Here is a 21,883-nt window from a genome sequence, read left to right as displayed (position 1 = left end):
ATTATATTTATTTAACTTTTTGTTCTACCGTTTGCCCTTTTATCCTCTTTACGCTTACGGATGCTACTTAAGAACAAAACACAGCTACAGAGGAGGAAGATGCGGGGCAGAGAATGAAAGAGGGACGATGGCTGCTGTTTTCATGAGGGTTTTTTTCAATGTAATTGAATTTTGTGGAGGGTTTGTGGAGGGTCAGTGGTATCATGAAGGCCTGTTGAACAGAAACTTGCGCGTATGTTTTTTGTGGCCCAGTAGTGTGTTAGATGAATGAAAATGAGCCTAGTAATACATCAGGATTCAAAACACACTTTATTTGTTCAGCCCGTCTCACTGATGAGAAAATATGTCAAATACACACGGATTTAGCAACACATCAAAACAACAGTGTTGATGTTGCAAAATTAATCAATTATGAAACAAACGTCCATTTTAGCTGTAAAGCAGCTCTACACAAGACAAAAGTGTCATTATTCTGCTCAACTCAGTTCAGATCAATAACAGTGCAACATAAATTATGGAACGAGTTCAATTCAGCTGCAGCTCTACAGAAGGCAATAGAGTGATTTTCAGCTGAAGTCAGTTCAATGTTGATTCAGTTTAGTTCAATAACAGTGTCAATATTGCAGAGCTCATCAATTATCAAACCTATTCAATTTCAGGTTTAAAGCAGCTCTACAGAAGACAATATTGTCATTATCCAACTCAATTGAGTTCAAGTTTTATTTACATCCAATAGAGTCAGTGCAGTCAAATAGATATTACTGAATTAAATTGTTATTTTTATATTCATTTTAATATGGACTGGCAAACAAAGGGCCCTATTTTAACGATCTAAGCGCATGGTCTTAAAGGGTTGTCCCTATTCTCTTAATGAGTAATGGGTGTGTTTTGGGCGTAAAGTGTCTCATCTCCCATTCCCAAAAGCCAGATGCGCTCACGCCATGCGGATTGCTATTTATGTACATGCCGCAATTTGCAAATGGAAAGACTGAACACGCGCATCTCCAGAGAGCTACTCGTGCGCAAGGTTAAAACACGCAAACAGACCATCTACGGGACAAGCCGGATTCCACCATATCTTTATGTACACAATAATAATCTTTTACATTGTAATCCTTTTATTTTTATTTGGCATGTTTGTGTGCTGCTGCGCATCCCTGTGTGTGTAATAAGCAGAGTGTAAGCACGTTGTGGACCCGCCTATTGGCGCACATAACGCGCCCTTTAAATAACAAAAAAAATAGCACACCATTGACTTTAGACCAGGTTTCAGTTGGTCAATGGCGTATTTCTTCAAAATAGCAATGCAACTATGCGCCTGAACACACCTTGTTTTTAGACCAGCACGCCCATGGGTGCACAAAATGGGTGCAACACATGGTGTGTGTGGCCTTATAAACCCAGCATTATGGGGACAAAATGTCCAAAATGAAATGTTTTGGTCCACGTGAGGGAAAACAGCTTATAAATCATACTAAGTGAAGTTTTTATGAAAATTTAAAATTGCAGAAATGTTTCTGTGATGGGTAGGGTTAGGGGTAGGGTTAGTGTAAAGGGATAGAATATACAGTTCCTACAGTATAAAAACCATTACACCTATGGAGAGTCTCCATAAAACACAACGTGTGTGTGTGTGTGTGTGTGTGTGTGTGTGTGTGTGTGTGTGTGTGTGTGTGTGTGTGTGTGTGTGTGTGTGTGTGTGTGTGTGTGTGTGTGTGTGTGTGTGTGTGTGTGTGTGTGTGTGTGTGTGTGAAGATCGCACTCACCCAGAGCAGGTTCAGCACAGTCCTTATACTGTTCAGGAGTGCAGAACGGAGAATCGCCTAGAAACATATAAAGAAAAAAAGAAAAAAGAAAAAGTTTATTTATTATTCAGCCTTCTTAAATTAATAATGAAACACTGATATTGTGTTCTTAATAGGAGGAAAACAGACCCAACCTTCACCCAGCCAAACTCAATATGACAAGGAAATAAACAACTGTGAGTGCATGTGTGTGTGCGCACTGCGCATGCAAGAGAGAATTGTACGTGTCTACACTGCTCAAAATATATCAGATGTATCCCGAATGTACATCACAGGCCAATCACAATCAGTTAATGAATCTATAATTACATTATTAGAGCAGGGCGCCTGTGTGAATGAAGGACTAATCATCTATGAGATAATTGTTCTGTCTCGAGCACCAACTGAAGTAGCAAGAGGCTGAGGTTGGCACTTATGGGTTAGAATTAATAGAGAAACTTTATGATAAAAAAAGTGCAATTTTATTTGATTAAAAATTTAGAAAATTGTGCAAATGGAGACTATATAGTGTCATTAAAAGAGACCAGTTGACAAAGAAATCTACTGCAGCAGCACTAACTTTAAATATCAGCTATTACGGGGCAGCATAAATTGGCGTTAAGAACAGGACATAAAGGGCACTGAGTAACAATGAGAAGTTCATGAAATCATATTATGAAATCTTGGAAATATATTACGTCTTTAAAAAGACCATTTAGCGACAGTTAAATGTGACTATTTATCAATGGGCCAAAATTACCATTTTATCAGTGAAATTAAATTAAAACTGAATGTTTCTGAAGACTATTTTGGGAAGAGCTCTTCCACACTTTTCAAATTACACAATATGCCATGGCTCCTGCTTATAAGCCCTTGCTGTCAGTTTGTGGGCTTGTTCCAAACCACCTTTGACCCACAGAAAAATGAATTCTTTTCTATATTCTGACCTCTCCTAAACAAGTTCAGCCAGCAAAACTGGACTGCCAAATGCAAACCACAAATGCCACAAGGCATTAAGTTATCACAACACACAACCTCATGGTATCTATGAGCATGAAATCTGACCTCATTGGCTAACTGTTCATCAAGAATTAAAGACCTTAGACAGGGGTTTATACAGACAAGATGGAAACAGGGTCCCTACAGGTTTCGTGATTGACAGTACAAACTCTATTTGTCCTTACTATTCAGTCACAGACATTATAAGTGACGTCTTCATCATGTCTTCCTTCTGATTACATTAATAAAAGGTTGGATCTGTTCACAAAAGCTGTCATTTATTTCTATGACATATGTATGTAAACACTAACTGCTTTGAACACCATATTCACTATTTTACTGGTAGACTTGGACCAACTTTATGAGAGGACATTACAGGGCAATTATTTTATTTATTTATTTAATGAAGATTGCAGTTATAATTTTTTGTATACATTTTCTTTTTAATTTGTCATCACAGACATCTTTTTGTCACATTTTTATCATTGGCGCTTTGACAATATTTTGTGTAAAATCCTGATAATTAATTCTAAAATTGAAAACTAAAATGCAGAGGATGCATTTAAAGTAAATGGATGAGTATAAAGAAAGAGGTATAAAGTATAAAGTTTCAAGCACTGCTAGGTTGGGACGTACCAGGCATGTAGACCATCCTGCAGTTGCAGTTCTCTACAATGTATCGCGTTTCACACTCGATACGGCAGGCAGACACGCTGTACACCTGAAAGAGGCCCGAGTCCAGGGCTCTGGACACACACTCGCCCCACGGAGGAGGAAGGTACGTCAGCTAAAAGAGGAGAGAGGATTGTTAGCATGATTCACATTCACATGTAACAGTGTAGGTGAGTTACAGAACAGAGGTTTTAGTGCTTACAACTTTTTTACACAAGTAATTTTGGGGTAATACTTTTTACAACACCAGTGGTCAATGTTAGTTTCATACAGCAACATCATGCCCATCAACCATTCACAGTCAATTTCCTACCCCTTTGATGTCATATTGCACACAAAAAAAAGAAAACGATACTCGGCTGATATAACAATACTGGAGACAGAACTTGCTATTAGTTACTATTGTGCCAGATTAATTGGATTAGTGTCATCAGAGCTTTGTTTCAGCAAGTAAAACAGATATTCTGTACAGTCCAGTTATGCCTGGTTTGACCTTTTCTGCTTTCTGTACAATCATTCACAGAAACTGCTGCATAACGCAGCTTCATGAATTTACTCTATTTTTGTGGTACATCTCAAAACTGCAAGTAAAAAACAAAATTAACTATCAAGTCAAAGTCAAGTCAAAGTTTATTTACAAAACAACGACTGAAGTTGAACCAAATTGCTGTACAATTCATTAAAAAGTCAATTATCATATAAAAAGACATAAACTACAAAGTTACAAAGTAAAGATAAGATTTAAGGGAATATTTAACAATAACCACCACTGTGGTCTGTTGCTTTTCATTTGACATCAATCGATCATGCAGTCTCTTATTGTTTAAATATGAGGTTCTCTGCAGGTTACCCTCTATTATTGGACACGTTACATGCTGAATAAATAAATAACACATTTTCTATCCTCTGGATATTTCTACATTGGCATTTGGTGTGATGCTGTTTCCATGCCTGTCAGCATGAAATCCAAAACCATTGTTGTTTCAGAATCCAGAATTTTTTTATTTTTAAAAGTACTCAGCGCGCATTTAAATAATCACATCACAATCATCGGAAAAGGGTCAATTAGTTCCAGTTTGACAAACATAGAGCACAGTGTCCCTGCCCTCTGTTCTGTGCAAAACAATTCCAATTATATGAATTTATCACAAGATAATAATTTCTGTCAGAGCCACTATCGTCAAATACGATTGACAATTAGCATATAGTTTGGATCGGCGTTGTGGTTACGTTCTGGGCAAGAACTCCCTGCGCATCCATGCAGCCTAGCATTGATAAGAGCAGCAATAACCCCCCTTGGGGTAAACAGAACAGAACCAACATGAATGTATTGCAGATATCATTAATTCAAGATTTTAAAGTACAACATAATTCGAGAATTTATTTTGATTCAAATGCCAAATCCTGACTGGCGAGAGGGGGAGCTGGGGAGGGAGGAGGGTAATTTGCTCCTGAGAAACGCGATAGCTGCTGATAATACTGATGGAGTTATATATGTATACAGTGATAGGCATCGAATTCCTATAGGTAGACGTGGATCAGCTGAAAGTCAGCTGATGTGAGCTTGACTAACGTGACCTGCCAGAACCGACGCTACGCTTGATAATTACAACTTTTCTTTTTAGAGAGGTCTTTGTCTAAGGAATTCACACAAACACAACAAACAGGCATCCTGCTGGCATGTGTCCACTGACTGGAAGAAGTGCTTACGGTGTTACAACTTCCAACACACTCAGACTCCACAATCCAAACACCCTGAACTGGCTCTCATCTCAGTGAACCTGGCAACAGACGGATGGGGAAGGCGACAGGAAAGGAAGGGCGTGAATGTCAAGGGAGCGAGAAATATGGAGCGGGATTAAGGATTTAAGAGGGAATGACAAAAGAGATGGTAAACAACAAGAGGAAGAGACACGGCACAGGAAATGTCAGGTGGAGAGGAGGAGGATCCCATCTGCCCCAAAACAACAGGTTGCCCACATTCACACTTCTCCAAGCATACATTACCAAAGCTTCCATGCAGGTCAGCTTCATTTAGTCTCAACAGGAGACATCATGGGTAATGCAGCCTTAAGACTGAAAGAGCCAAATGTGAATAATGAGCTGACTTGGAGAGGATAAGAAGGGACATAATCTCTTTCCAACTGCGTCTGGAAACTACTGAGCATCAGGCACAGATTGAGGAGCCGATTTCACACTGCTGCTGATGGGAAAAAAAGATATCTGACAGGCAAATGAAATTTGTCAGTGGAGATAAAATCAAAGCTGTGTTGGCGTGGGAAGACTTTAAAAGGCCTGTCGTCTTACCTCTGCTCCGGGAATCAAAAATAAACCCAGCAACCAGATCTGACACTGACAAAAGTCTCCCGCAACATATCTTAAAAACAAACTCAATGACAGGTTTTTTAGTAAACAGCCTTTAACTTCATTTGCATTTCTCCAGCTTGCCTTCAGAAATATTGCAGCCTATAGACTCTTTGAACTGTATGAAAAACGGCCTTGATTAAGTCTTGCTCAAAATCACACTGCATCTGTGTATTACTTGTAGCCGTGAAGATGCAAGATTACATCAGTAAATTCCAACATCAAAGGATAACAAAAATAGTAGAAATAGTAGAAATCAGATTTATATATTTATAATATGTTTAAGTTTAATTTAATATTTTAAATATTTAAAAGATCATCACTAAGAAAAAGCCCTCAAATGAAGATAATTCAAAGATATTACATTATTGTGGCAGATGAGAGCAATGAACACAAATGATTTAGAGGTCAATATATAATTTGCTGTATTATTTCTATATCACTGAACATAAGTAATGAACAGTTTTTCAGTGTCTTACTAAATTTTAAGACAAAAATACATGTCAAGACCCCTTCATTCTGTTTTATTCTGATTACAATTCTGTAATACGGATATACAACGTTACACTGACAACTCTAATTATTACACATTACAATAAGTTCTTATTTTTCTTACTAAAAATCAGTACAAGGTTACAAGATTGTATAAGCTATTATTTTTTAATTCCATTAGTCAATTGAGAAAATGCTGATGTTCCATTTACGTTAATTATTCATTAATGATTAACACAATGTTCTACCCTTTATACTGACCTTCCTTTCCAGCATCTCTCTCTCTGTGTGTGTGTGTGTGTGTGTGTGTGTGTGTGTGTGTGTGTGTGTGTGTGTGTGTGTGTAGCTCATTGCTCTAATCACACTTAACTTACACTAAAGGTAGAGACATTACTTTCCACCTAGGGGAGAACAAGTATTTGATACACTGCCGATTTTGCAGGTTTTCCTACTTACAAAGCATGTAGAGGTCTGTAATTTTTTATCATAGGTACACTTCAACTGTGAGAGACGGAATCTAAAACAATCCAGAAAATCACATTGTATGATTTTTAAATAATTAATTTGATTTTATTGATCACCTACCAACCAGTAAGAATTCCAGCTCTCACAGACCTGTTAGTTTTTCTTTAAGAAGCCCTCCTGTTCTCCACTCATTACCTGTATTAACTGCACCTGTTTGAATTCGTTACCTGTATAAAGACACCTGTCCACACACTCAATCAAACAGACTCCAACCACTCCACAATGGCCAAGACCAGAGAGCTGTGTAAGGACATCAGGAATAACATTGTAGACCTGCACAAGACTGGGATGGGCTACAGGACAATAGGCAAGCAGCTTGGTGAGAAGGCAACAACTGTTGGAGCAATTATTAGAAAATGGAAGAAGTTCAAGATGGTCAATCTCCCTCGGCCTGGGTCACCATGCAAGATCTCACCTCGTGGGGCATCAATGATCATGAGGAAGGTGAGGGATCAGTCCAGAACTACACGGCAGGACCTGGTCAATGACCTGAAGAGAGCTGGGACCACAGTCTCAAAGAAAACCATTAGTTAACACACTACGCCATCATGGATTAAAATCCTAAAGCGCACGCAAGGTCCCCCTGCTCAAGCCAGCTGTTACGTCTCTGTAGTGCGGGTGTGTTTTCTATGTTTCTCTCCCCGTTTCTCGTTTACTTTCATTTTGCAGGCACCCGTGATTGGTCCAACCGCCTGTCACTCATCATCAGCGCTGACGTCATCAATCATTCCTGTCGCCAATGGGAAGAGACCACCTCCGTCAAAAGAGAACGCCAGACGTTCTCCAGCCCGCGCGGCTTTTTGTGTTGATATCATTATACAAACTATCTGCCGTTTTGTTATAACCATTATGTCTATGTTGTTGCCTTGATTTGAGTGTATGGGTACGTTCTTATGGTCTTCGTTTCTTTTCGTTTTTGTGTAAACATGAGATACAGTGTTCTCATTGTTACTAGTCCTGAAAGAGGCAGACAGGTAAGAATGTCACGTGACATACATTGCAACATGTAGCGTTTTGGATTGTCTAGTACAGTAGGTTAGGGCTGACTGCCACTCCATGTACTTTTGTTTATGGTAGTCAGGATAGCTTAGTTAGGGCGTCACAGACGCTGAAGAGATTTGTTTTCCTTCCTCATTTTCTTAGTTAGGATTAGAGGTTATTTAAAAGTTAGATTTCGTTTGGTTTTATTACTTTATTTTCTTTGGCGATGCCCACATCCCCTCTTTCTCTTTATTGTCTATAGGCTATTGACCCGTCAGTAAGACTGTTTTCTGAATATATATTATCATACATGTTGTCTTCCTTCAATCTTGCCTAAAACCTTATTTCTTGTTTCGAATAAAGGTATTGGCTTTTTGCACAGTGACTTGGATTGGTAGTTTTAGTTCAGCAGATTGACTATTATATATTCCTCTTTAATGCAAATTTCAAAATGTCGGACCCCTGAATTCCTGGACAATCAGGGGTCGTGACAATTGGGGGCTCGTCCGGGATATTTAACATCCATTCTAAGACATTGAGAGGGATATGGTTTATGCTGGTGGCAGAGTGCCTGGTGCTGGGTTGCACGCTAATGCGTAGTGTTGTGCTGACGGTAGTTTACCTCGTAGCGTTAGTCAAAATGGTTTTGTTTGATTTACAGTCGTTTGTTGAGCATCCCTCCTTAGAGGAGTTTGATAATTGCAGAAAAGATGATTTGCTGCAGATTGCGGACCATTATAAAATTTTTGTGGTGAGGCAAGCTCTTACGAGAAATATTACGGTTGCCGAGGTTGACGCGGAGGCCGATACTAAGGCCGACTTGCCGCCTTTTGATCCGTCTTCCCCTGCTTCTATTGGGTCTGGGGATGGGCGCTTGAAAATCCGCCTGGCCCGTTTACAGTATGAGGCACTGGAAAGGGCGCATGCGCGTCAGGCTGAGTTGGACCTGAAGCTCGAGATACGCAGGCTTGAAGCTGAAGCCGATAAAGAGGTGAAGCTGCGACAGATTGAGCTAGAGGCATTAAAAGCGGCCCCTGGATCAGCTGTGCGGCCCGCCCGTGCTAAGGTTTCCGTTGCGGCTCCGATGGTAGATCCATCTCCGACCTTCGACGTTAGCAAGCATATTGCTTTAGTGCCTCCATTTAGGGAAACGGAGGTAGATACGTATTTTAGTGCCTTCGAGCGTATTGCATCTTCCCTCCGTTGGCCCAAAGATGTATGGTCCATCTTACTTCAGTGTAAACTAATTGGTAAGGCTCAGGAGGTTTGTTCAACGCTGTCATTAGAAGAAAGCTTACAATATGACATTGTTAAATCTGCCATTCTTCGCGCATATGAGCTAGTACCCGAAGCGTACAGACAGCGGTTTAGAAACCACAAAAAGCTTCCCAGTCAGACTTTCGTTGAGTTTGCTCGAGAAAAGGGCAATCTTTTTGACAAATGGTGTACTGCGAGTAAACTGACAGATTTTAATTCCTTAAGAGAGTTAATTTTGTTGGAAGAGTTTAAAGACTGTTTGCCAGAACGTGTTGTTGTATACTTGAACGAACAGAAAGTAATTTCTTTGTCGAAAGCAGCTGTGTTTGCAGATGAGTTTGTGCTTACACATAAAACCGTGTTCAGTTCAGCACGTTCTGAGAAAAATTCTACGGTTCAGTTTACCCATTTGGAGCTTCCTCGTGCGATGTCTAATTCCCTGCGATCTAAAGAGGTAAGGGAATGTTTTTACTGTCATAAGCAAGAGCATGTAATTGCAGATTGTCTCACGCTGAAACGCAAGCAGCAGCAACAGCCGTCTAATTCTAAAAGTGTGGGGTTTGTAAATTCTGTTAGTGCGAATACTGAGATTTTATCTGGTGTGGGCTGTATTGAGTCTGGCTATAGTCCATTTGTGCTTAAGGGATTAATTTCGCTGACCGGTAAACTTGAAGATCAGCAGGAAATTAATATGTTGCGTGATACCGGTGCTGCTCACTCATTTATGGTAGAAATTTTTTTACCTTTGTCGGAATACTCATTTTGTGGCTCTAGTATTTTAGTTCAGGGCATTGAAATGGGGTTCGTAAAGGCACCGTTACATCGCGTACATTTAAAGAGTGACCTAGTAACCGGCTTTGTGTCGGTCGGTGTTCGACCTTCTCTTCCTATTAAAGGTGTTTCCATGTCCAGGCCCATCTGAAGTTTGCCAATTACCATATGGATGATCCAAAGGAGGAATGGGAGAAGGTCATGTGGTCTGATGAGACAAAAATAGAGCTTTTTAGTCTAAACTCCACTCGCCGTGTTTGGAGGAAGAAGAAGGATGAGTACAACCCCAAGAACACCACCCCAACCGTGAAGCATGGAGGTGGAAACATCCATCTTTGGGGATGCTTTTCTGCAAAGGGGACAGGATGACTGCACCGTATTGAGGGGAAGATGGATGGGGCCATATATCGCAAGATCTTGGCCAACAACCTTCTTCCCTCAGTAAGATCATTGAAGATGGGTCGTGGCTGGGTCTTCCAGCATGACAACGACCCGAAACACAGCCAGGGCGACTAAGAAGTGGCTCCGTAAGAAGCATCTCAAGGTCCTGGAGTGGCCTAGCCAGTCTCCAGACCTGAACCCAATAGAAAATCTTTGGAGGAAGCTGAAAGTCCGTATTGCCCAGCGACAGCCCCGAAACCTGAAGGATCTGGAGAAGGTCTGTATGGAGGAGTGGGCAAAAATCGCAATCGTAATTGCAAACAAAGATTTCTGTACCAAATATTAAGTTCTGCTTTTCTGATGTATCAAATACTTATGCAATAAAATATGTTTAAACTCGATTCATGCCATACGTTAACACAGACTGAACTGATAAAACCTGAAAGCAATGTTTATTCTCTAAAGCATATTTATCATGTGACTTAGAGACCATGATTTCCCAGCATTTATTATAATGAAATGCTGGGAATGACAGTTTGTATCTTCAAAACTAGTTTGAAGACCTAATTTAGCATATTTACTGGCAGAGAGACGCTCTCAAATGGAGGAGCGAGGTTTGAGATAGACAGAAGAGAGTGGAAAAATATTTTGCGGGTCCTATGGGCCTAAAGTTAAAAAAATTAACCAGTGCTAAATTTACAGATCTCCCAGTTGAGACGAAGCTAGAAGAGAGGAATGAAAATGACATTTCTGAGAAGAAAATGTCATTCAGACTAAATCTGTGAACTCAAGACTCTTCAATCAAATGAAAAGCCATTGCAACTCACAGCACTAGCTGCATTCATATTGCATGACTTCAGAAATTGGCATTCACCTTGTTTGTTCTCTTTCTCCTTCTCTCTGGGTCTCTCTTAATGGGTTTCTTGCAACACTGCATCAGCGAGTCATTACAGCCCCTGGCTAGGACATCAGGGTTAATGATCATTAGTTGGAGATACACCCTCCTGGTCAGAGGATATTTAAAAACAAATCCAGAACATTTTCTCCAAAATCTAGTGATTTTTTTTTTTTTTGCCAAATTTATTTTGCTGTAAATATTAATCCCATATAAGATATGTTAATGTAAATTCCCCTAATTAATGCTGCCTATCTGTACTCTCTTGACAAGAATGATCAAAACATTAAATAACACCGTCGACCCAAATTACATTTTGGTAATGAAAAGTCAAGACATATTTCGACAACATGTGAGGACAGATTATGCTCTCAGTGCATGCTGGAAGTGATTGAGATGCCATTCCCAAAATATCAATCAGTCAGAGACTGTTATTATCAAAAGAAATTCAATTAATGTTCCCCAATTAAAATCTGTGTTTTACTCTTAGAAGAAAGCTGATGTGAGATTTGTAGCATCTAGAAATATCCCGAGGGACAACCAGGCCTGAGAAAACAACAATAAATAAATGTGTTGTTAAAGGGTCTCCCTGACACACAGGGTGGACTAGCAATAAAGAGCACTGGGACTTTTCCCAGTGGGCCAGCCTAGTTGTCAAAACCAAGTTTATAACAAATGGTTTCAGAGAAAAAAATGCTAATCTTGTAAGGCTCAACAGGGAGGGTTACAAGTGCTGGCAACTTAGTTTAATATTTCCACTGATCTGTTTTTTTTTTACAACCATGTCCAGTCTCATCAAAGATACTATCAAACATCTTGTTGTGTTCCCCAACAATACTCATACAGAAGAGAGTGAATCTGGACGACAGGCAATGGAACATAGCGTTCAAAAGTTTGGGGTCAGTTTTTTATTTTTATTTTTGTAATCAATACTTTTAATCATCAAGGCTGTAATAAATTGAAAAAATATATATATTATCATATTATAATGATTTCAGAAGGATCATGTGACACTGAAGACTGGACTAATGATGCTAAAAAAGATCAGCTTTACCATATTAGGAATAAATTATATTTTTTAAAATATAAATCAAATAGAAAACAGTTATTTTAAACTGTAATATTTCACTATATTTTGTTCAAATAAATGCAGTGCAGTGTAAGTGGAAACGCAGAGGCAATTAAAGTTAAGAGAAGTTTAATTATGAATATTAAAATAATGTTTACTACTTCACACAGATGAATACATCAACGCAATACTGCATCCACAGTAACACATCAATGCCTCCTTTCACATCATTGCGTCCTCACTGACACCCATGGTACAGACTTTTTGTTCATAATAAAGTGCCTGATTGCATTAGTGCAGGAGTATATATTTGTTCAGCATGTCAGTGTGTATTGTTTATGAACCAGCAATAATTTAGCTGTTCTACATGAAATGGACACGATTTTATTTGACTTTAAAGTGAGAAGAAAGATTGTGCTACAAGAGACATGCAATTAGTAGTCTAGGAGATTTCCACACACACACACACACACATATATATATAGCCTATATACAGTATACCTTTCACATTTCTAGTATGTAACTATGTTTTCCCATTGTTATTTCAGTCAAGCATTTGTACTAGCTTTGGATGTGCGTGCATCGCATATTTTGTGACTTTCAGTGAATGAGAGCTTTTTGGGTGTTTTGGATGTTTTAGTCTTTGTAAATCACTCGCACATACAGATTACAGTTTGTGTCAAGATTAGGCTTACAACTAAGTGCTTCTACAAAGAGTTATTCATCATTTCACTCTGATTTTAGGGATAAGTTGAGTAGGGTGACAAGATAAATATCCAGGAACCTTGCCTTAATGGATAGAAATTGATTATTCTAAATTATATTTCACGATTTAATTGTTTTGCTGAATGAATAGCCTATCTAAAAAGTGCTGTAGGACCATAAACCTGTGTGTGTGTATATATATATATATATATATATATATAGAGAGAGAGAGAGAGAGAGAGAGAGAGAGCAGGGTAAGAGAGCAGGAGGCCTTGACAGATAAAAGCAGCCCAGAGGAGAGATGTTGATACCCTCCCTAACCTGGACACTACAGCAGATAAGTGAACACCACCCTTACGCTCTCAGATAACAGCAGGGAGGGTGCAGACTGTAAAATCTCTGACAGAAACACCAGCTGCATATGTATAATCCACAACAGCTTTAAACACTTTTGGGGTTACCATGACCAGACAGATGCAATTAACTAAAGGCCTGAGATTACTAGCACACTGTCATTAGCCTGTATTTCAGTTTAACAGCCAACTAAACATAACAATTAGCACAATTAAACAAAACCAGTAATCATCCATAAGCACAATCAGCAATAAGGAAGCACCAAATAAACATGTAGTAACCTAAAATATGATGTGGCATCTTGTTCTGTGACTTGCATTGTTTAAAAATAATCATTATTACTTAGCCAGTTGGGTCATTCATAATATGTGCTTACGGTGTATATCTTTATATATTGCAGGGTCTTAAAGCATTCCATTCTCAATTTAGAGTTTGTTGTTAGTATGGTCTAGACTTTCTTTTGCATACGCCTTCGTGAACGGGATAAACTACATTCTGTCTGGCTTGCATTCAGAACGCTTTATTGATGCCTTAATACGGGACAATTCTGTATTATACGGAACGGTTGGCCAGTTTTTTTTTTGCCAGTGTTAGCATCACTGTTATTTGTGTACCGATACCACAATGGCATTAGATGCAGCACAGCCATCTATTGATGTGGACCACTCGTCTCTAAGTTTTATGTAAATGTAACTGATATTAGAGAGCAGTTTACACAATTAATTCTCTTACCTGTCCAACAAAAAAGAAGCAACTTGGGAATCACTACTTTTTTCTCAATCTTTCTGTCTTCTGGCTTTAGAGCTTTTCTGCTTCTACAGCCACACACTCACCCATTGTCTCTGCTGGTAAAGCATGATAATAAGTGTATGTATACACTGACAAAATTGGTGTACGATTTACAAGCGGCACCCAACTTTTTTTAAATAGACATGAAAATGCACATTCCGATCTTAAATGGTTGTAATTCAGGAATGCTTTGGAATATAGGTAAGATTGGTCTTGTTTTAAAGAAGACATTTGGCAGATTTTTGTAGAAGTTAAATAAATTAAGGAAGTTAAACAGAAAAAAAGTTATAGAAGTTTGAGTTTATGAAAATGTATAATGTTAAAAATTTTATTATTCATATTTTATATAAAATATATATTTTCAAAACCTAGAGGACTCTAAAAATGCAAAAAAAATCAAAGCCAAAAATCTGAACAAGTTGTGTTTCAAATTTTAGGCGCAGTACCAAACTTTTTCACTAGTTGACATTTCAGCCCATACAATATATTATCTGTAATTTATTTTGAAAAATATCAGTCACCAAATATGTAAACTAGAGATTGTAAGCTTTCAAATGATATATAGTTTGTCAAGATTAGTTTAGGTTTAGTATAGGATATATTACTGATTTAAGTAATCCGGTGCCAATATACAGTAAGGGGAAGTTTTGCATCTAGAAACTGCTAGCAGATTTCACAACTTATTACAAATGTGAAGTAACACATTGAGTTAAACATGACATTTTGAAATAGGAAGATGTTTTGTAAAATGTATTCCAATCAAGTTTTATTTACATCTTTTTTTTTACACTGTAGTCGATTGTCTAATTTCCCCTCCTGGCGTCACCAAACTACACTAGAATATCTACAGTGGCGGCAGCCATTGAGCATGATGAATTTTCTCTGACGTTTATATGGGTTGACTTGCGTAATACATAATTAAAACAGTTTTTATAGAAAAGTATTAAACGTACAGTCTTCATCGCAAGTGAATGTATACCATTCAGATGACTCTTCACAAAACAATAGCATATTTCTTAATGTGTACAACTTTTTAAATTAGCACTAAACAAATGCACCTTTAAACCAACCATTATTAAAGATGCAAATCATACGGCTTGCTTTCCGCTCACTGTGGTGAAACTCTGACTCAGTGAAAATGATTGCAAACAAACGGTCGTCAAACTGCCAGCAAGGTCACAGAGATATTACAGCTTCACAGCATCAGCACAACAAAGACAGATTAAAACAAAGTGGAGAGCACAAAAGAGTAGATATGAGTGGAGTAGATGTCATAGTCAGTGAGTAGTCAATTTCTAAGTCAAAGGGCTTCAAAAAATTCAATGGTATGCACAGACTCTCACCTCGCACACACACACACACACACACACACACCATTTAATGGTCTTTTAAAATCCCAGTGTAATCAATAATTTTATCCTTTAAAACTTTTTGATCTTTGATCACCAAAATGACATTTAAACGTAGATCCACGTTTGTTGGCAGAACAATCCTTCCAACTACTATAGATAGATTCTTGAATAGCTTACCTGATCTATCTCCGCTCCTCAGTGAACCCAAACTAACAGATGAGCTAGAGGAAATGACTAGCAGTATGAGCATCATTTTCTCTAGTACATTAGAAGCTGTTGCACCAATTAGATTAAAAAAGGTTAGAGAGAAAACTAAAGCACCATGGTACAACAGTGCTACGCATGTTATCAAGAGAAAAACTCGTAACTTAGAGCGCAAATGGAAACAAACTAATTTAGAGGTCTTTAGAATCGCGTGGAAAGACAGTATGTCACGTTATAAAAAGGCTCTAAAAGCAGCCAGGGCTGAGCATCTCCGCAAACTAATAGAAAATAACAAAAACAATCCAAGGTTTTTATTTAACACTGTGGCTAGATTAACAAATAAACAGACATCACCTGAACAAAATATTCCGTTACATTTTAATAGTAATGATTTCATGAATTTCTTCACTGAGAAAATAGAAAGCATCAGAAACACAATTGTAAATGTACAATCTTTGACAGCGTCTTATGATTCAGCCTCAATTATCGCCCCTCAAGAACAACTACAGCGCTTTACAACTATAGGACAGGAAGAGCTAAATAAACTTATCACTGCATCTAAACCAACAACATGTTTATTAGATCCAATACCCACTAAACTACTGAAAGAAGTGTTACCTGTAGTGGAAGAGCCTCTTCTCAATATTATTAACTCGTCTCTATCTTTAGGACATGTTCCAAAAACATTCAAGCTGGCAGTTATAAAACCTCTTATTAAAAAACCACAATTAGATCCAAATAACCTAGCAAATTACAGACCCATTTCAAATCTTCCATTTATGTCTAAAATACTAGAAAAAGTTGTGTCCGCTCAATTGTGCTCTTTCTTGCAAGAAAACGATATCTATGAAAAGTTTCAGTCTGGATTCAGGCCACATCATAGCACAGAAACTGCGCTGGTTAAAATTACAAATGATTTACTTTTAGCTTCTGACCAAGGCTGTATCTCAATACTAGTTTTACTCGATCTTAGTGCTGCGTTTGACACTATAGATCATAAAATACTCTTAGATCGACTTCAAAATTACACTGGTGTTCAGGGACAGGCATTAAGCTGGTTTAGATCGTACCTATCAGACCGTTACCATTTTGTCCATTTAAATGGGGAAAAATCAAAGATAACGTCAGTAAATTATGGAGTGCCGCAGGGATCTGTATTAGGCCCCCTGCTATTCTCAATTTATATGCTGCCACTTGGTAATATTATAAGAAAACATGGAATAAGTTTCCACTGTTATGCCGATGACACTCAATTATATATTTCATCTAGACCAGATGATAACACTAAATTATCTAAAATGACAGAGTGTGTTAAAGATATAAAATATTGGATGACGTGTAATTTTCTTCTATTAAATTCAGATAAAACGGAGGTATTACTGATTGGTCCAAAAAACTGCCCACAAAACCTCTTACAATACAACCTTAATCTAGATGGACGTCCTGTTACTTTATCCTCTACAGTAAAAGACCTGGGTGTTATACTAGACCGCAACTTGTCTTTTGAAAATCATATTTCAAATGTCACAAGAACAGCCTTTTTCCACCTTAGAAACATTGCTAAGCTACGTAATATGCTATCAGTTTCTGATGCAGAAAAGTTAGTTCATGCATTCATGACCTCGAGACTAGATTACTGTAATGCTTTATTAGCTGGTTGTCCTGCATCCTCCCTAAACAAGCTACAGTTAGTCCAAAATGCAGCTGCTAGAATTCTTACTAAGTCAAGAAAATATGATCATATAACACCAATTTTATCATCTCTACACTGGTTACCTATTAAGTTCCGTATCAATTACAAAGTATTGTTACTGACATATAAAGCCCTAAATGGTTTAGCTCCTGTGTATTTAAGAGATCTTCTATCGCCATATATTCCATCGCGCTCTTTAAGATCGCTAAATTCGAGGCTTCTGGTCGTACCTAGGATAACTAAGTCCACTAAAGGAGGGAGGGCGTTTTCACATCTAGCTCCTAAACTCTGGAATAGCCTTCCTGATATTGTCCGAGGCTCAGACTCGCTCTCCCAGTTTAAAACTAGATTAAAGACGCATCTCTTTAGCCAAGCATTCACATGATGCATCTCATGCCTTTTATACTACTGTTAAATCAGATCAAATGCATTCATATTATGAACAGCAGCTACGCTAATTATTTCCCATCTGCCTTTCTTGTTGTTATCTCGGGACGCCTGTCCCGAGATAACTCAAATAGAGTTCGTCAGCTCCAGTTATGTATCCAGCCTCTCATGGAGACTTCAGATAACCCAACGCCTGTGATGAGACGACTCGACGCCTGTGAAGAGACGACCCAACGCCGGCGATATGTTATGCCCTAAATTTCATGATTAACTAACTGTATTTTGTGTGTATATTTTTGAAATGCATTTTCTGTAAAGCTGCTTTGAAACAATGTGTATTGTGAAAAGCGCTATACAAATAAACTTGAATTGAATTGAATTGAATTGAATCCATAAATATGTAAATCGGTCTCCGCCTCCACTCAATCACACCCGCTCAGAATACCTGATACACTCAGTCAACTTTACTGTAGTAAATGCTGGTTTAATTCAGCCATATATGTTTGAACCAGAAACTGATTCGGTATCAGAATCGTAATGCGTTTTATGTAAGACTCCCTACGTCGGACACACAACGGTAATTGATATGATTCGCATTTTGCTTGACTATGTTCTCAAACAGCTAATAACGTGTGGCTAATGTTACACTAACCATGTTCCCATTCACCATCTCAGTCAGACAGCTGCCTTTGAACAATCAGTATCCTTAGAAACGCTTTGAACAACTTAGAACGTCAGTGGAGAAAGGCATATAGTTCATCATAGCATCATAATATACATCATATCCATAATATATTGCTAAATGTACCCGATTTTTCATATCAACAGAAAAATATGGATAACCTTCTCTCAAGACTCCCCTGCTTCGCAACATAGTAATGATATGCTAAAGTCCTGTCCGCCCCTGTTGACTGTAATGGTTACAACATATTTGTGACGTCAGAAACACCAGCGATTTCAAACCGTGTTTCTGAGACTGTCTTTTTTTTCACTGCAGTTTTAAGGAGAAAATACTCAGCAATGGTGTTGACTGGTGAATTTGCACATGGTTTGTCTTAAAGCATATTAAAAACACCACATAGACATATAAACAACATTAAAAACTTGATTTTCACCACAGGGAGTCTTTAAGATTGAGCACTCTGAGGAGGTTGACGAAATACAAACATTGCATATGAAACAGAATACAAACGTGGTGCAATAATGAGCCTGAACACATTGATATGGATAAAACGGTCCCATTCATTAACCTGCATGGGTGATCTTCCATGAAATCAGGCGGGTCTGAGGTAAGGTCAAAGCTCACTTACTCTCTGCTCCTGGGTAGCCACGAAGGTCTGAAAGCCTGGAGCGACTCCAAAGCCCAGCTCATGTACGAAGGGCGGCTCCGCCTGACTGTGGATCTGCACCCTCACTCCTGCCTCAAAGGCTGTCTCTTCTAACAGAGAAAGAGAGAGAATTTAACAGATTAGGTGTGCTTCAACAGAGTACAATGGAGTTAAGCAAAAGTAGTGTTGAATGAAGGCATTTGCATCTTTAATGCTTTAAAAAGTCGCCTAGACCACCTAAGCTGATTCAGCTGGTGACCAGCTTTATTTTTTTATTATAAAAAATGTAATATTAACAGCAAGTTTGGCGCATATATATTTGTTTGTACCCTTTTTGCAATACAGATTATTCTAAAATTATTGCATGCTCACTGTTAGTAATTTGCATAACACACACACAAACATCTCCATATGAGGGTTTTACACACAATGTCACTTCTACGGGCATTCATTACTCTGTCTAAAGATGGGCCTCGTCTGAGAGTACATGCAGCAAGAACTTGAGTAATAACAAGTGGGCCATTCTCAAAATTATTTGAAACCGTTTATTTAGGCCTAGACTATGCATGATAAGTGTTTTATTTTTATTTTTATGCAGAACCAACCTTGAACTATGGTGAGACAAGCAAGACTTAATGTGTTTTTTTTAATCCATTTTAAAATGTAATTTATTCCTGTGATGTCGAAGCTGAATTTTGAGCATCATTACGCCAGTCTTCAGCGTCACATGATCCTTCAGAAATCATACTAATATGCTGATTTGCTGCTCAAGAAACATATCTTATTATTATCAATGTTGAAAAATTGTGCTGCTTAATATTTTTTTTAGACACCATGATTAAAAAAAGTTCAAAAGAACAGAATTTATTTGAAATCTTTTATAACTTTGTTAATGTTTTTAGTGACACTATTCTATTATTTTTGTGTGCTGTATTGTGTGGTTAGAGTTGGTTCAAAATTGTATACTTAATTTAGGGGGAAAATCAGTTCAAACTTATTGTTGAATCATAGTAATAGCCTTGAGTGCTTCAACATTAACTGCAGTAGTACTCTGGGTGACCTGGCTTGAGGTCATTCCTGGATCCCATTTCCCTCTCTCCTCCCATTGCATCCTCTCACACTATTTTATCAGAATAAAACCAAAAATGTTACCATAAAACATTCCTGATCCTGATTTTGTGAAAACACGCTTACACAGGCATGAATGCACAAGCAGTAAGTGAATGAGACCCGCTGCGCTGTGAGACATGATCTACTTCTGCACGGTCTTGCCATATTTGGGATATTTTCTCTTCTAAAATAAAGGTTATTTATTGACATCGGTGGCTCAATGAAGAACCTTTAACATTCATGGAACATTTCCATTCCACAAAAGGTTCTTAATAATTGAAAAATGTTCTTTACACTAATAAAAAGAAAATGGTTATAAAAATATCTGTTCACTAAAAGCTTCTTTGGGGAACTAAAAATTGGATCGCTGCAAAACCGCCCTTTTGAGACGTTTATTTTTCAGAGTGTAAATGTGAAAAAGGACCAGCCTTAGTACCATTAAAGGGGTGGTTGAATATGATTTCACTTTTTTAACTTTAGTTAGTGTGTAATGTTGCTGTTTGAGCATAAACAACATCTGCAAAGTTATGACACTCAAAAAAAGCAAAGGGAGATATTTTCTTTTAAAGAAATCGCTTTTTAAGGACTACAACAAATGGCTGGAAGGGACAACACAACATTCCTCCTGGGTTATTGACATTATAAACCCTAAAATGTACATAAACCGTGCCCCCAGAACACGAATAATAGATTATCATGACAGAATATGCTAATCAATGACTAGAAGATAACTACACACAAGCTACATAAATTCATCAACTAACCATTCAGAAATGTTGTCTACATGTTGTCACTTATTGAGTCTCTCCATCTTTCTGACTTCGCTTTGAACAATTTTCAGTGCATATGTTTGTCTGAGGTAAAAGGACACGAGCTCTTTAAGCTCCACCCCCTGTTCTGCAGCAGCAGCTCATTTGCATTTAAAGGGACAGGCACACAAAAAAGTGCATTTTTGCTCACCCTCAAAAAGTGTCAACTTTAAAATGCTATAAACATCTGTGGGGTATTTTGAGATAAACCTTCACATACTATGGGGACATCAAAGACTTATTTTACATCTTGTGAAAAGGGACTTATACCACCCCTTTAACCTCAATTCAACACTACAACACAATCTCATATGTAATCTCAAAAAAGGAAAAAGTGTCAAGAAATCAGACCTATTCCATAGCTTCCTCTGTCTTTCTTTCTTTCAAATGCATTGCCACAACTCACAGGAGGACAGTCACACATTTAATATCTGTCATTTTGTTTGATTAGCCGTGCCTCGCTAGCCTGCAATATTGGTTGCCCCCCCACCTGCCTCATCGGTTCTCAAAGGCCTGGTGAGGAGCAAGGCCTGATTCAGTCATCAGGACCCCCACAGGCATCTTAACAGCCATCTACTGTATAGCAGGAGAGCACAGCCACAAATACCCCCCCACTTACACTCCAGAGGCTAAAGCACTGATGGAAACACACCATGACAGCAGCTGCAAACATCCTCACACACACACTGGGACCACCAGTCAATACTTTTTCAGCAGTGTGTGTGTGTGTGTGTGTGTGTGTGTGTGTGTGTTCCTAGGGCTGGGATAAACTATTATTTTTTAAACGATTAATCTAGCGATTATTTTTCCGATGCATCGATTAGTCTAACGATTCATTTTTCAGTTTGATTATCGATTTTCTCCCCATTAATTGACTAATAGCAATTTATACATGTTGATTTGTATCTGAATGAAGAAAAAAAATAATTCCCTGAACATTGCAATATATGTTTATTGCTCTT

The 21,883-nt window shown here is 38.1% G+C and overlaps 1 protein-coding gene across 4 annotated transcripts in view; it reads right to left on the bottom strand.

Moving 5' to 3' along the window:
* The window catches only part of asic2 (acid-sensing (proton-gated) ion channel 2), a 385,466-nt gene that overhangs the window by 29,802 nt on the left and 333,781 nt on the right, over positions 1–21,883 (bottom strand). For all 4 annotated transcript variants that reach the window (XR_013797479.1, XM_079611595.1, XM_079611594.1 and 1 more), the window contains 3 exons: positions 18,985–19,112; positions 3,420–3,570; positions 1,767–1,823 (listed from right to left, as the gene is read on the bottom strand). Coding sequence is in view for 3 of the 4 variants with exons in the window: in XM_079611595.1 (XP_079467721.1) it covers positions 1,767–1,823; positions 3,420–3,570; positions 18,985–19,112 (336 nt within the window). In the remaining variant the exon portion in view is untranslated. The remainder of the gene's footprint in view (positions 1–1,766; positions 1,824–3,419; positions 3,571–18,984; positions 19,113–21,883) is intronic.

The sequence above is a fragment of the Phoxinus phoxinus genome (assembly GCF_949152265.1).
Source record: "Phoxinus phoxinus genome assembly, chromosome: 1".
Classification (NCBI taxonomy): Eukaryota; Metazoa; Chordata; class Actinopteri; order Cypriniformes; family Leuciscidae; genus Phoxinus; species Phoxinus phoxinus.
Note: the sequence above shows the minus strand (reverse complement) of the source record. Positions and strands in the feature narration are given on the sequence as shown.